The sequence below is a fragment of the Procambarus clarkii genome, chromosome 74 (assembly GCF_040958095.1).
Source record: "Procambarus clarkii isolate CNS0578487 chromosome 74, FALCON_Pclarkii_2.0, whole genome shotgun sequence".
NCBI classification, from domain to species: domain Eukaryota; kingdom Metazoa; phylum Arthropoda; class Malacostraca; order Decapoda; family Cambaridae; genus Procambarus; species Procambarus clarkii.
In genome coordinates this window covers 4,742,300-4,758,163 of record NC_091223.1, presented here as the reverse complement: position 1 = coordinate 4,758,163, position 15,864 = coordinate 4,742,300, and the positions used below count along the sequence as shown (strand labels likewise).

Here is a 15,864-nt window from a genome sequence, read left to right as displayed (position 1 = left end):
TGCCACTCTCCCTAGTGTATAGTAGGTCACTGGAAACGGGAGACCTACCAGAAATATGGAAGACTGCTAATGTAGTACCAATATTTAAAAAGGGTGACAGACAAGAGGCACTGAACTACAGGCCAGTGTCCTTAACTTGTATACCATGCAAGGTGATGGAGAAGATTGTGAGAAAAAACCTAGTAATACATCTGGAGAGAAGAGACTTCGTGACAACCCATCAACATGGGTTCAGGGAGGGTAAATCTTGCCTTACAGGCTTGATAGAATTCTATGATCAGGTGACAAAGATTAAGCAAGAAAGAGAAGGATGGGCGGACTGCATTTTTTTTGACTGTCGGAAAGCCTTTGACACAGTACCCCATAAAAGGTTGATGCATAAGCTGGAGAAACAGGCAGGAGTAGCTGGAAGGGCGCTCCAGTGGATAAGGGAGTACCTAAGCAATAGGAAGCAGAGAGTTATAGTGAGGGGTGAGACCTTAGAATGGCGGGAAGTCACCAGTGAAGTCCCACAGGGCTCTGTGCTTGGACCTATCCTGTTTCTGATATACGTAAATGTCTATACCCAGAGGGTATAGACTCATTCCTCTCAATGTTTGCTGACGATGCCAAAATTATGAGAAGGATTAAGGCAGAGGAGGACAGCTTGAGGCTACAAGAAGACCTGGACAAGCTGCAGGAATGGTCGAACAAATGGATGTTAGAGTTTAACCCAAGCAAATGTAATGTAATGAAGATAGGAGTAGGAAGCAGGAGACCAGATACAAGGTTTCACTTGGGAGATGAAATACTTCAAGAGTCCGAGAGAGAGAAAGACCTGGGGGTTGATATCATGCCAGACCTGTCCCCTGAAGCTCATATCAAGAGGATAACATCAACAGCATATGCCAGGTTGGCTAACATAAGAACGGCCTTTAGAAACTTGTGTAAGGAATCTTTCAGAACATTATATACCACATATGTCAGACCAATCCTGGAGTATGCGGCTCCAGCATGGAGTCCATATCTAGTCAAGCATAAGACTAAACTGGAAAAGGTTCAAAGGTTTGCCACCAGACTAGTACACGAGCTGAGAGGTATGAGCTACGAGGAGAGACTACGGGAATTGAACCTCACTTCGTTGGAAGACAGAAGAGTTAGGGGTGACATGATCACCACATTCAAGATTCTCAAGGGAATCGACAGGGTTGATAAAGATAGGCTATTTAACACAAGGGGCATACGCACTAGGGGACACAGGTGGAAACTGAGTGCCCAAATGAGCCACAGAGATATTAGAAAGAACTTTTTTAGTGTCAGAGTGGTTGACAAATGGAATGCATTAGGAAGCAATGTGGTGGAGGCTGACTCCATACACAGTTTCAAGTGTAGATATGATAGAGCCCAATAGGCTCAGGAACCTGTACACATGTTGATTGACGGTTGAGAGGAGGGACCAAAGAGCCAGAGCTCAACCCCCGCAAGCACAACCAGGTGAGTACACACAGGATTAACTCTTCGGACATACTCATACATATTCATCTTCTCCTCTTCTCCTATTCTTCCTCTTCCTTCTCCCTACATGACCGCATACCATCCACATAGACTCCCTTTAGCCCCCAACATGACCCTCTCTCATGCCCCCACGGCCGGACGCAGGCGTCCACCACGCGCCAGCACGCGCCAAAACATCCGGGGAATCCCCACAGACCCTACTGGGACTATGCACCTGTGCTCACCTGAGCAGGGGGGCTTAATGAGCTCACCTGCTCAGGTGCTGTGCACGATCATAGTCCTCAACTTCACTACTCGCACCGTCCTGGATAATGGTCCTGGAGGGTCCCACCGTCCTGGATAATGGTCCTGGAGGGTCCCACCGTCTTGGATAATGGTCCTGGAGGGACCCACCGTCCTGGATAATGGTCCTGGAGGGTCCCACCGTCCTGGATAATGGTCCTGGAGGGACCCACCGCCCTGGATAATGGTCCTGGAGGGTCGCACCATCCTGAATAATGGTCCTGGAGGGGTCGAAATGTCCTGGATAATGGTCCTGGAGGGTCGCACTGTCCTGGATAATGGTCCTGGAGGGGTCGAAACGTCCTGGATAATGGTCCTGGAGGGTCGCACTGTCCTGGATAATGGTACAGGAGGGGTCGAAACGTCCTGGATAATGGTCCTGGAGGGGTTGAATCGTCTTGGATAATGGTCCTAGAGGGTGGAAACATCCTGGATAATGGTCCTGGAGGGGGTCGAAACGTCCTGGATAATGGTCCTGGAGGGGTCGAAACGTCCTGGATAATGGTCCTGGAGGGGTCGAAACGTCCTGGATAATGGTCCTGGAGGGGGTCGAAACGTCCTGGATAATTGTCCTGGAGGGGTCGAAACGTCCTGGATAATGGTCCTGGAGGGGTCGAAACGTCCTGGATAATGGTCCTGGAGGGGTCGAAACGTCCTGGATAATGGTCCTGGAGGGGTCGAAACTTCCTGGATAATATTCCTAGAGGGGTCGAAACGTCCTGGATAATGGTCCTGTAGGGGTCGAAACGTCCTGGATAATGGTCCTGAAGGGGTCGAAACGTCCTGGATAATGGTCCTGGAGGGGTCGAAACTTCCTGGATAATATTCCTAGAGGGGTCGAAACGTCCTGGATAATGGTCCTGTAGGGGTCGAAACGTCCTGGATAATGGTCCTGGAGGGGTCGAAACGTCCTGGATAATGGTCCTGGAGGGGTCGAAACTTCCTGGATAATATTCCTAGAGGGGTCGAAACGTCCTGGATAATGGTCCTGTAGGGGTCGAAACGTCCTGGATAATGGTCCTGAAGGGGTCGAAACGTCCTGGATAATGGTCCTGGAGGGGTCGAAACTTCCTTGATAATGGTTCTGGATGGGTCGAAACGTCCTGGATAATGGTCCTGAAGGGGTCGAAACGTCTTGGATAATGGTCCTAGAGGAGTCGAAACATCATGGCTAATGGTCCTGGAGGGGTCGAAACGTCTTGGATAATGGTCCTGGAGGGGTCGAAACGTCCTGGATAATGGTCCTGGAGGGGTCGAAACGTCCTGGATAATGGTCCTGGAGGGGGTCGAAACTTCCTGGATAATGTTCCTAGAGGGGTCGAAACGTCCTGGATAATGGTCCTGGAGGGGTCGAAACGTCCTGGATAATGGTCCTGAAGGGGTCGAAACGTCCTGGATAATGGTCCTGAAGGGGTCGAAACGTCCTGGATAATGGTCCTGAAGGAGTCGAAACGTCCTGGATAATGGTCCTGGAGGGGTCGAAACGTCGTGGTTTGTAAATGTTCTGATGAGTGGTTTGGTCATTATATCTTTAGTCATGTTATTGTAACTCATCGTCACTTATGAGTAAATAATAGTTTGAAAATTGGGTTATTAATTATTGGAACACTTTAATGTTAACATAATAGACTACATGGTATACCTGGCCGTGCCCAGGTCTCCGTCTGTCTGTGTCTCTCCCTCCCACTCTTTCTCTCCTTCTCTCTCTCTCTCTCTCTCCTACTCTCTCTCTCTCTCTCCCTCCTCTCTCCCCTTCTCTCTCTCTCTCTCTCCTTCTCTCTCTCCTTCTCTCTCTCTCTCTCTCTCTCCTTCTCTCTCTCTCTCTCCCTCCCCCTCAGACCAAGCAGTCTGAGAGAGAGACACATAGGCTCAATTTCAGACATCAGAGTCGTCACTGGTTGTAATAGGTGGCAGTCCTACATAACGGACGGCATCGGTCGACCGCAGTGATGACAATCCATGCCCCCAACCCCACACCTGTAGAGAATGTAAGTGAAGACGTTTTTATACAGGTGTGTTGGTAGAGAGTTGTATTTTCAGCCACATATATGTGACTTACTGTCATTCTCCACGAAGTGTTTCAGTCGTAGGTGCGACAGACAGGAATGAGTGGGGGCGGCCATAACCTGTCTCATACGGGCCAAGAGGGCTACTGCTGTGACCGCGTAACGTGGTGGAGGTGGGGTCCCTCGATTGTTTCAAGCGCGGGTTGGACAAGTATATGAGTGGGATTGGGTGGTTATAATTAGGAGCTGCCTCGTATGGGCCAATAAGCCTTCTGCAGTTACCTTTGTTCTTATGTTCTTATGTTCTTAGCCTTAAGGTTTTTTGTTATTGTTGATAAGAATGTATCTCTGAATGTCCGTAGCGAGGGCGACTTCCTGAAGGGGTGGTGGCGGAGGGAGGAGTGGAGGGCGGACTCCAGGTACGCAGCACTGGTGGCCCGGGCCGTATATGTCCACCACCAGGCCCGGGCCGCACTCCCACATCTACTCTACAGTTTCGACAACGCCTTCCTTAACTACCGGCCCAGCTTCTTTGACCAGCGGACGATGGTAGCCAGGTGAGTATCAGACGCCTCTCCTTGTCCTGGCTGTAGGCCTACCTGCCGACTGGCCTGTAGACTATTGTGTAGGCCTACGTGGCACCAGGGATGCAGTGTATAGTTGTAGGCTTTCCTGGTACAAGTGCAGAAGTGTATGGTTGTATGCGTACCTTGATCCAGGGTTGTAGGCCTATATTACACAAGGACGGAAGTGTATATCTGTAGGCCTATCGGGAACCAGAGCATCAACATATGGTTGTAGGCCTACCTGGTGGCAGGACAGCAGTACAGGTGTCGGCCTACATGCACCACGGCACCACTACATGGATGCCGCGGTTACAATGTTGCACATTTGTCACTTGGGCATCAGTGTAGGACTAAACTATGTCAGTAGCAGGTCATAGTTAGAGGCCTTCATAGAACCAAGGACATCAGTAAATAGATGTAGTCTACATGACGCAAGTGTACATATGTAAATGTATAAGCCTACCTGGCACCTAGAGGAATTGTATAATTTTTGGCCTACTTGATGTAAAAGCAGTTGCGTATAATTATAAACCAATTTACAACTAGGGCAACAGTTGTAGGCCTAACTCGTGGAAGAATAAGGATGTCGGCCTACCTGGTGCCGGGCAACATTGTAAAGCTGTAGACCTACCTTGTGTCAGGGAAGGAGTGCATAGATTTAAGTTTACCTGGAGTCAGGCCAGCAGTATATAGTTGAAGGTCTACAAGGAGTCATGGTAGCAGCGGAATATATTTGTTTAGGTCTTCCTGAAGTCAGGGCAACACCAGTATATAGTTGTAGGTCTATCAGGAGTCAGGCTAGGAGTATATAGTTGTAGGTCTACCTGGAATCAGAGCTGCATTATTGTGAGATTTATTTATTTGTGATTGGAGACTAATACAAATGTTCTCGGTAAGAAAGAACTGCACAAGCCAGCACGTTAATTGCCAGAGCCGATTATTACATTACTTTAAAACTGAAATAAATGGCGCGATACAACCGCCAGGGTTCCAAAACCATGGGACCTTATCCATCAGGTTGTTGAGCTTCTCAAATCCTTAGGACAATGGTATGAGTAGCTCACAAGTTCTCAAATGAAATTTAATTTGATGCGTGCAGCTTTGAATCGGGATCGAATCCATAATCAGGCCTTCATTAAAGTTTGCAAGAACAGTTCAATACGTTGCAGCATGGGTGGGACAATAATATTGGAAGGTATTGACAGATAGACACTTTTCTTTTGGCAACAATAACATTTTATTCATAAAGAACTAAATCTAATGCAAGGCACAATAATCTTGACGTTACTTTAATGTCCTTCCGTGACACCTGAAGACAGATCTCCAGACAGCAGTTTAGCAAGGAGTCCGTCTCCTTTGCCGCTCTCAGTATACCACAGATTCCAATCAGTGCTGCTTCAGGCTGCTATAATGAGTTGACTGCACAATACGGGTGCTCACTTAGGACTCAACTTGCAATTCAATCAATTGCATAAAAAATGAAATTAAAACAATGAAACAAAGAGTAAGGCGGTTCAGTGAGACAATCTCAGGTAATCCTCTCAATTACTTTAACATTCGTCTCTAAACGCGACCATCAAAACAATAGTCTAATCAATTACACTAATTAGTCTCGGTGATTAATTACATTAGTTTACTGTTAACCCAGATAGTCAGCAACAAAGCAATCTATGTTAGTCACAATCCTGTCTCTCAGACAATCAAACCAATCAAAACAATAATTCACTAACCATAGTTACTCTGTCATTCGGACTAATTAAACACTCAGTGAGTAATTACACCAATTACTGTTATTAAATGGACAAATAATCATTCAAGAACGAATTACGTTAACTCAATACTGTTACTCACGACAGCTTGCCTAACAACACTTAAAGATGTTAATTACACTAAATTAACTTATCACTGAATCCTTAATTACCAATTAAAGATCACATCAAATCATTGCCGCACAGACAAACAAAACACTGTAGCACTATGCTAGACTTCTCAGGGCTAATCTATAACACTGCACAACAAATCACAACACAATACAGTCATAATTAACAATCACACTGTAATTAATCAATAAACACAGTAATTACATACACAGGGTATCACAACAGGAACCCCAACCTCTCTGTGATAAAGACTATCACAGTAGTTCCCTCCAACATACTGTGGTCGCCTCTTACAGGTGCGTTTCCCTCGAGTACGCTTCCTTCACCTTACCAGGTGCTCCAGGACAACGTTCAGCCAGAAGTAGATGTACCATCAACCAAAGAAATTTCAGTACAAAATGTAGAAATTTGAGTACTCACTAGGCCATCTGAAGCAAACCTCCACATACACACAGAGACTTAATACTGCAGTGACTGAAGATCACCCAAACTTTCTCCACCAGTGGTTATAGGAGACCACGTGGAGTATGACCCCATAATGACACGGTGTGGTGATCAGATGAGGACAAGGTTATAGGAGACCACGTGGAGTATGACCCCATAATGACACGGTGTGGTGATCAGATGAGGACAAGGTTATAGGAGACCACGTGGAGTATGACCCCATAATGACACGGTGTGGTGATCAGATGAGGACAAGGTTATAGGAGACCACGTGGAGTATGACCCCATAATGACACGGTGTGGTGATCAGATGAGGACAAGGTTATAGGAGACCACGTGGAGTATGACCCCATAATGACACGGTGTGGTGATCAGATGAGGACAAGGTTATAGGAGACCACGTGGAGTATGACCCCATAATGACACGGTGTGGTGATCAGATGAGGACAAGGTTATAGGAGACCACGTGTAGTATGACCCCATGGTGATCAGGTGAGGACAAGTCTGGCGCACAGCACGGTGTGGCTCGGCCAGGTGAGCAGTGTAGGCTCCCTCACCTGACAAGACTTGCCCACTTGGCGTGAGCGTAGCTGTGTGCCCACCTGGTGTGAGCGAAGCTGAATGCCCACCTAGTGTGAGCCCAGCTGTGTGCCCACCTGGTGTGAGCGAAGCTGTATGCCCACCTAGTGTGAGCCCAGCTGTGTGCCCACCTGGTGGGAGCGAAGCTGTATGCCCACCTAGTGTGAGCCCAGCTGTGTGCCCACCTGGCGGGAGCGAAGCTGTATGCCCACCTAGTGTGAGCCAAGCTGTGTGCCCACCTGGCGTGAGCGAAGTTGTATGCCCACCTGGTGTGAGCCCAGCTGTGTGCCCACCTGGTGGGAGCGAAGCTGTGTGCCCACCTGGCGTTAGCGAAGCTGTATGCCCACCTGGTGTGAGCCCAGCTATGTGAAGCTGTATGCCCACCTGGTGTGAGCGCAGCTGTGTGAAGCTGTGTGCCCACCTGGTGTGAGCGCAGCTGTGTGAAGCTGTATGCCCACCTGGTGTGAGCCCAGCTATGTGAAGCTGTATGCCCACCTTGTGGGAGCGAAGCTGTATGCCCACCTGGCGTGAGCGAAGCTGTGTGCCCACCTGGCGTGAGCGAAGCTGTATGCCCACCTGGCGTGAGCGAAGCTGTATGCCCACCTGGTGTGAGTGCAGCTGTGTGCCCACCTGGTGTGAGCCCAGCTGTATGCCCACCTGGTGTGAGCCCAGCTGTATGCCCACCTGGTGTGAGCCCAGCTGTGTGCCCACCTGGTGTGAGCCCAGCTGTATGCCCACCTGGTGTGAGCCCAGCTGTATGCCCACCTGGTGTGAGCCCAGCTGTATGCCCACCTGGTGTGAGCCCAGCTGTATGCCCACCTGGTGTGAGCCCAGCTGTATGCCCACCTGGTGTGAGCCCAGCTGTATGCCCACCTGGTGTGAGCCCAGCTGTATGCCCACCTGGTCTGAGCCCAGCTATATGCCAACCTGGTGTGAGCCCAGCTGTATGCCCACCTGGTGTGAGCCCAGCTGTATGCCCACCTGGTGTGAGCCCAGCTGTATGCCCACCTGGTGTGAGCCCAGCTGTATGCCCACCTGGTGTGAGCCCAGCTGTATGCCCACCTGGTGTGAGCCCAGCTGTGTGCCCACCTGGTCTGAGCCCAGCTGTATGCCCACCTGGTGTGAGCCCAGCTATATGCCCACCTGGTGTGAGCACAGCTGTATGCCCACCTGGTGTGAGCCCAGCTGTATGCCCACCTGGTGTGAGCCCAGCTGTATGCCCACCTGGTGTGAGCCCAGCTGTATGCCCACCTGGTGTGAGCCCAGCTGTATGCCCACCTGGTGTGAGCCCAGCTGTATGCCCACCTGGTGTGAGCCCAGCTGTATGCCCACCTGGTCTGAGCCCAGCTATATGCCCACCTGGTGTGAGCCCAGCTGTATGCCCACCTGGTGTGAGCCCAGCTGTATGCCCACCTGGTCTGAGCCCAGCTGTATGCCCACCTGGTGTGAGCACAGCTGTATGCCCACCTGGTGTGAGCCCAGCTGTATGCCCACCTGGTGTGAGCCCAGCTGTATGCCCACCTGGTGTGAGCCCAGCTGTATGCCCACCTGGTGTGAGCCCAGCTGTATGCCCACCTGGTGTGAGCCCAGCTGTATGCCCACCTGGTGTGAGCCCAGCTGTATGCCCACCTGGTGTGAGCACAGCTGTATGCCCACCTGGTGTGAGCCCAGCTGTATGCCCACCTGGTGTGAGCCCAGCTGTATCCCCACCTGGTGTGAGCCCAGCTGTATGCCCACCTGGTGTGAGTCCAGATGTATGCCCACCTGGTGTGAGCCCAGCTGTATGCCCACCTGGTGTGAGCGCAGCTGTATGCCCACCTGGTGTGAGCCCAGCTGTATGCCCACCTGGTGTGAGCCCAGCTGTATGCCCACCTGGTGTGAGCCCAGCTGTATGCCCACCTGGTGTGAGCCCAGCTGTATGCCCACCTGGTGTGAGCCCAGCTGTATGCCCACCTGGTGTGAGCCCAGCTGTATGCCCACCTGGTGTGAGCCCAGCTGTATGCCCACCTGGTGTGAGCCCAGCTGTATGCCCACCTGGTGTGAGCCCAGCTGTATGCCCACCTGGTGTGAGCCCAGCTGTATGCCCACCTGGTGTGAGCCCAGCTGTATGCCCACCTGGTGTGAGCCCAGCTGTATGCCCACCTGGTGTGAGCCCAGCTGTATGCCCACCTGGTGTGAGCCCAGCTGTATGCCCACCTGGTGTGAGCCCAGCTGTATGCCCACCTGGTGTGAGAGCATTTGTGTAATCTTTGATTACTCTGGTCGTTCACAGAGTTCACTTCCTTCTTGTGCTTTCTTCTTGACCTGCCCTTTCCAAACACAGCCTCTTCTAGCTACCATCTCTCACACTTCCCTCCTACTCATTTTCTGTTCCAGCTGCTCTTGTCTTACTCAGAGAAAAGGTCACTCAGTTGCCTCCGATTAGAGCTTGAAGCAGCTGATTGTAGTGTCTTGCTCCAGAGGAGATTGTATAACCAATCAAACGCTTTCACCAACGTATACCTGGTCTTCCAGCATAAGCACATTCCTCACAGGCAGATATCGCTGCTGGATGGAAGGTGAAGCCAAAATCAAGATCTGGAGGCGATATAAAGTATGGCTCGGCTCATAACAGAAACATTCATAGACAATCGTGTCGTATAGTGAAAGAAGTTTAATAATGGGCTATATCCAGAAGGGAATCCAAAACTCGAAGGAAACTTGCACCCAGTAGAGTTGGATCCAAGGTCTGGTGGCCCCTGATGAAAGATCAGCAGGGATATTCATCTGAGGATACAATCCCGCCTCCAAGCCGGGAAGATGGTACTGTGGCAAAGTAGCAATCAGGAGAAGGCTGATCTGCTGGCAAACCACTTTGCTGCCAAGATGCAGGTCTCTGATCCTGAACGTCAGCCTCCACATCTTGCTCCAAGCTAACTGAAGTGGTTATTCAGCCTGGTGAAGGTCTCCCTCTTAAATCAGTTGACACAATCAAAGTTGTGGGGTCAGATAAGGTAAGTTCACGACTACTATGCAGCTGCGCTGACCTGTTGGCTCCACCTCTCACATGCCTCTTCCATCTCTGCCCTAGCTCAAGGTAATTTGCCCTCCTTATGGAAGAAGGCAGATGTTGTGCCAGTACACAAAAATCACAGCCGCTCAGTGATTGGTAACTACAGACCAATGTCACTGCTCTCCATTACTGGTAAACTCCTAGAATCATTAATCGCTCAGCAAATGATATCATTTTTTGATCATCATATGTGATCGTGACAGTATGGTTTTAGAAATGACCGATCTGCCGCTGATCTTTTGTTAAATCTCTCTACTAAGTGGCCTCAGTCACTTGATGAGTCGAAGAAAAGCTGTGTTGTTGCCCTGGACATAGAAGGAGCCTTTGATCGCGTCTGGCATTCTGGATTACTTCACTGTAGTGAAGCTTTGAGCACTAGGCATCTTCGGCTCTATTTTAATCACAAAGGTAAGACTATTTTCATGAACTCCTGGAACGGTCCTCAATGGAGCAGAATCCGATAGCTACTCAATTGGTGCCAGCGTTCCACAGGATAGTGTGCTAGGCCCTCTGCCGAGGAATGTTTATTTCAATGATCTACTTCATCTCATTCCTGAAGCTCAAGCCAATGCTGGTGACTGCACTTTAATCTTTACATACAAACATGAAGAAATTCCATCTGCTAAAAAGACTCATCAATAACAAACTTTCAGCGATTTCTATGTGGGGTAGAAGATGGCAGGTCACATTTGCCTCTGAGGAATACAAGCGATGATAATAACTAGGCTGCATATTGCAAATGTTTTGCAAATGGAAGGCCAAAACCTTGAATTTACAGATAAAAATAATATTCGCGAATGAAGTTCGACTCTTCACAAACAATAAAGAGATACATGCTTAACCAAGACGAAAAGGCCGCCAGGAAACTGACAGTCTTACGACGCATCTCAAACCAAGACAGTAAGGACTTGAAAACCTTATATGAAGCACATGTTTGCTCTCATCCAGAGTATGCACCCTTTTCCAGGATTGTCCTGAATTTCCTGGATTATCCACTGCTAGTCCTTAACTTTGTATGTTGTGTCTCGTACTGCTGCTCTACTAGTCTTTACCTGCTGTGTCGTATACTAGCTACTCTGCTAGTCCTTAACTTTAAATGTTGTGTCGCATACTGCTGTTCTGTTAGTCCATAACTTTGAATGTTGTGTCGCGTACTGCTGCTCTGCTAGTCCTTATCTGGAGCGTTGCACACTGCTGCTCTGTTAGTCTTTACCTACTGTGTCGCATACTGTTGCTCTGCTATTCCTAAACTTTGTATGTTGTGTCACATACCGCTGTTCTGCTAGTCTTTACCTGCTGTGTTGCATATTGCTGCTTTGCTAGTCCTTATCTGCTGTGTTGCATATTGCTGCTCTGCTAGTCCTTATCTGCTGTGTTGCATACTGCTGTTCTGCTAGTCTTTAACTTTTTATGTTGTGTCACTTACTGCTGCTCTGCTAGTCTTTACCTGCTGTGTCGCATACTGCTGCTCTGCTAGTCCTTAACTTTTTATGTTGTGTCTCGTACTGCTGCTCTGCTAGTCCTTAACTTTGTATATTGTGTCTCGAACTGCTGCTCTGCTAGTCCTTAACTTTGTATATTGTGTCTCGTACTGCTGCTCTGCTAGTCTTTACCTGCTGTGTCGCATACTACTGCTCTGCTAGTCCTTAACTTTGTATGTTGTGTCTCGTACTGCTGCTCTGCTAGTCCTTAACTTTGTATGTTGTGTCTCGTACTGCTGCTCTGCTAGTCCTTAACTTTGTATGTTGTGTCTCGTACTGCTGCTCTGCTAGTCCTTAACTTTGTATGTTGTGTCTCGTACTGCTGCTCTGCTAGTCCTTAACTTTGTATATTGTGTCTCGTACTGTTGCTCTGCTAGTCCTTAACTTTGTATATTGTGTCTCGTACTGCTGCTCTGCTAGTCCTTAACTCCAAATGGGTGATTTTCTAAAAAACAAAACAAAGACCGTAGAGTTATTCTCAGCATTATGAGAGCGGATTTGGCCCTGACTTTTTATAACAAACTTTTAAGATCTTTGAAACTATTTTGACCTTAAACGAGTTTGACAGAGTGGTAAGTATATCTCCGAATTTTTTTTAAGGAAACCCGACAGTCTAAACGGGATATTTTTAAAATTATAAGAAAACCAGACAGCTTAAACAGGACTAGAAAAAAATATAAAGAAACCCGACAGTCTAAACGGGATATATCTGTACGGGAGTCAGAGATAAAGCGGAGGCAGGGTTGTGGGAGGCAGAGTTGGAGGGGAGGCATAGTTGGAGGGGAGGCATAGTTGGAGGGGAGGCAGAGTTGGAGGGGAGGAATAGTTGGAGGGGAGGCAGAGTTGGAGGGGAGGCAGAGTTGGAGGGGAGGCAGAGTTGGAGGGGAGGCAGAGTTGGAGGGGAGGCATAGTTGGAGGGGAAGCAGAGTTGGAGGGGAGGCAGAGTTGGAGGGGAGGCAGAGTTGGAGGGGAGACAGAGTTGGAGAGGAGGCAGAAGTAGTATATTCTGAGCCAGATAGGGGCAATTAACAAACAATGGGGGGTACTTATCAGACAATGGAATCAGAGGAGCGGAGCCAGATAGGTCCACTTATCAGACAATGGAATCAGAGGCGGGGTGACAGATAGACCCACCTCAAATTGTAGTCTACGGTGAGCCCCCGCCATATTTCACTTACTCTGGGTATCTCCGTTTAAACACTACGTTGTTATATAGGACTAATTAAGGATATATATATTCGAACAAGACTGAATGGCCCCTCCCTTATATGGGAGTATTTAAGGAGTATTAAATTATAAATCCTCCCCCTCCCCCAAAGGTTAAAAAAAACATAAAATAATTTATTAAATGCTTTATTAGGTAAAAGCCACAAAATGTATAAGTAATTATGTTAGTTAATAATTGTAGTTTACAGAGTGCTCTTGCCATATTTCACTTACTACAGCTCTACGCCCCCCTCCCTATCCCACACCCCCATCCTCGTTTGAGTAGAATTGTGACGATTCCTCGTCTGTGAAGAGTGGGGGAAGGTCTTGAGCCCCATCCCCCCCTCTCTTGGGGGGGGGGCGGGGGTGAGTTGGGTGGACACCTTTTGGCTGAGTTTCCTCCTCTCTCTCATCGGAAGTGTTCTGGAAAGAGATGGGGGAAATAATTTATAGTGATTAAATGTTTTTTATATAATTATATATTTTATTAGAAAAATATTCTATTTTTCTCTAAGAACAACTAGTACATACCTCTCCCCCTGCAGGAGCGGCCTTGTGTCCTCTACAGCAGGCATCGTCAATTAGACTACGTAACAGCATCTTGTTTGGGGCAGACCCCCCACGTAGAATTACTACTCTACAAATGTGGACGGGCCCCAAGAACTGCACTGGAGAAAAACATAAGAGGAGAAATAGAGGATATACAAACTTTTTTATTGAGGGAAATAAACATAAAATAAATCTATTAGCAGAAAGATAGGGTAATACTAACCAGGTCCTTCAAGGACTTCAATCTTCCCCGCAGGTGTTTTTTGAGAGACACCTTCCATTTTGTAGGAGGAAGACAGTCTTTTGATGGGGATGGGAGGGGGAGAGGGTTTTTTATAGGAGTCTACACCCCTTGTTAGGTAGGTTGCCTAGCTAACAAAAATATTCTCTACACCACCTATAAGAACCAACTCCTATACCTCTACAAAATATCCTAACACAATGATGTTTCATAGGAAAATATCGTCTCGCATAAGCAAGGGCTCGTTTATCATTTAATTTTAAAGTAATGCTTGAATATACATTATGAAAGTAATGTACTGTTGAAGGCAACCCCAGGTGACTTATTCTATGAACAAATATGACGCAATACAAACCACAGGCAAGAGTAAAATCACTCTGGAGTCTGTAGCGCATTCCAAACACCTTTCTTATTTAGTTAGTTTTAATAAATCCTTGAAAATGACGCCCGTAAGTAACCGGCGATATTGCATAACTATCAAAAAAAACATCCGATGATTAACTTTATCAACATAAATTCCTACCCAATGTCCCATAGTTAATCTGCTGTGTGATGGTAAAATATTAGTTATGAAAACAATAGGTTTTCTTGAAGAGAGATTTAAATGTTCTATTTCATCAGCATTATAACAACCTAGGTAGAGTGCTCGATCCCCTAGATTATTTTTTAAATTAATATTTATATCATAACAATTCATGATGTTTTTTTTACGCTCGTACGTCGCATAGAACAGTTCTCTGCCCATCGACGGATAGTACCCCAGTCGTTTCCCCAAACAGTAAAACCAGCCTGTTATATGTAACACCACCGCCAAATTCAAGCTCCATACGCAAGTTGCCAGATTTCTTCACAGGGAGGGAATCTTTTGTTTGAATGGTGGTTAAGTCAAAGGCGAATATTGATCTTCCCTTATTAGAAGTGTCATAGGCCAGTAGTGAATCACGCTCTAAGCCTAATGTCTTCAAAGTTTCATAATAAAGGTGGGAATAATGGTTATCGAAATCGCCACCAATTCGGTAAATTGCATTATTGTTCAAATACATAGCAATACTTTTCAGGTTTGCATTTTCAAAATATAATCCATTACCTTGGTGAAGACCAGCGAAATAATTCATTGGAACGATTATCATGTATATCTTGTGTGGAATTACTTGCGCCAATGGTTGATCAATTAAGAGACTAGTTTGATTCCTTGCTAGGACATATGTTTTAGAAATGGTTCTATTGAAAGTATAGGTTATGGGGTCAGGGGATGCTAACAGTGAGCTGTTTAAGGCTAGGTAAGCACTTGGGTAGGGGAACACCCGTGTTACCCATAACTTAGCATAATCCATATGCAGGCGATACTTAGAGCCATCGTCCACACTTGTATTTAGGACCCAGGCATGGGGGGAGAGCTCCAATCTTAGTCGCATATCTATATTATCTAATATGTATTGGTCTAGGGATGATATATCCAATAGGAGGGGGAAACACATCGACAAACCTTTACTTTTTAAATCACCCATAAATTTTTTATCCTTGGCAGTTTCTCCAGTAAAATAAGTATTTGTAAACTCATTAGTGATTATACCATCGTCATCTCTCCAGTCCCTGCGAAAGCCTCCAATTCTCCCCAAGGAAGACATTTTTGATGGAGGCATGGAGGTAATTAATTTAATAAACAACCAATAATTAAAATTAGTATTTGTTTCAACTACCTGCTCTCCTAAAAAAAACCTGAACACTTTTAAACATGGTATTTGACAACCCATTCACAAACTCCACATGGTCATCCTCTTCCAATTTTGTGGTATCGTCATCTTTCGTTAAAGATACCTTAAAATCTATAACAATATTAGCAAGATCTAAGAAGGCGCCCTGGGTTCCAGGGATGCGAAATTCTATGTAATTATCCCGCAAACGTTGATTAATGGGGAGGTTAACAGGTAGACTGTCTATTTGCTGCGTAGAGGCAATTGAACTTTCCACATTACGTATTCTGTTACTTCTAGGAAATTGGTCAATAATACTAGAGCTATAATATCCTACTGGTATTTTCACCCCAGCTCCGCTAGGCTCCCCCATGATCCCCTCCGAAAGTT

At 47.1% G+C, this 15,864-nt stretch overlaps 1 protein-coding gene across 3 annotated transcripts in view; it reads left to right on the top strand.

Moving 5' to 3' along the window:
• LOC123750857 (alpha-L-iduronidase) overlaps nt 1-15,612 on the top strand; it is a 541,648-nt gene extending 526,036 nt beyond the window's left edge. The window contains exons 7-8 of one of the 3 annotated variants that reach the window (XM_069312906.1): nt 4,145-4,339; nt 13,536-15,612. In XM_069312906.1, the coding sequence (XP_069169007.1) occupies nt 4,145-4,339; nt 13,536-13,575 (235 nt within the window). In that variant the 3' untranslated portion in view covers nt 13,576-15,612. The remainder of the gene's footprint in view (nt 1-4,144; nt 4,340-13,535) is intronic. The other 2 variants (XM_069312905.1, XM_069312904.1) reach the window with 2 other exon arrangements.
• The last annotated feature ends 252 nt before the right edge of the window (nt 15,613-15,864 follow it).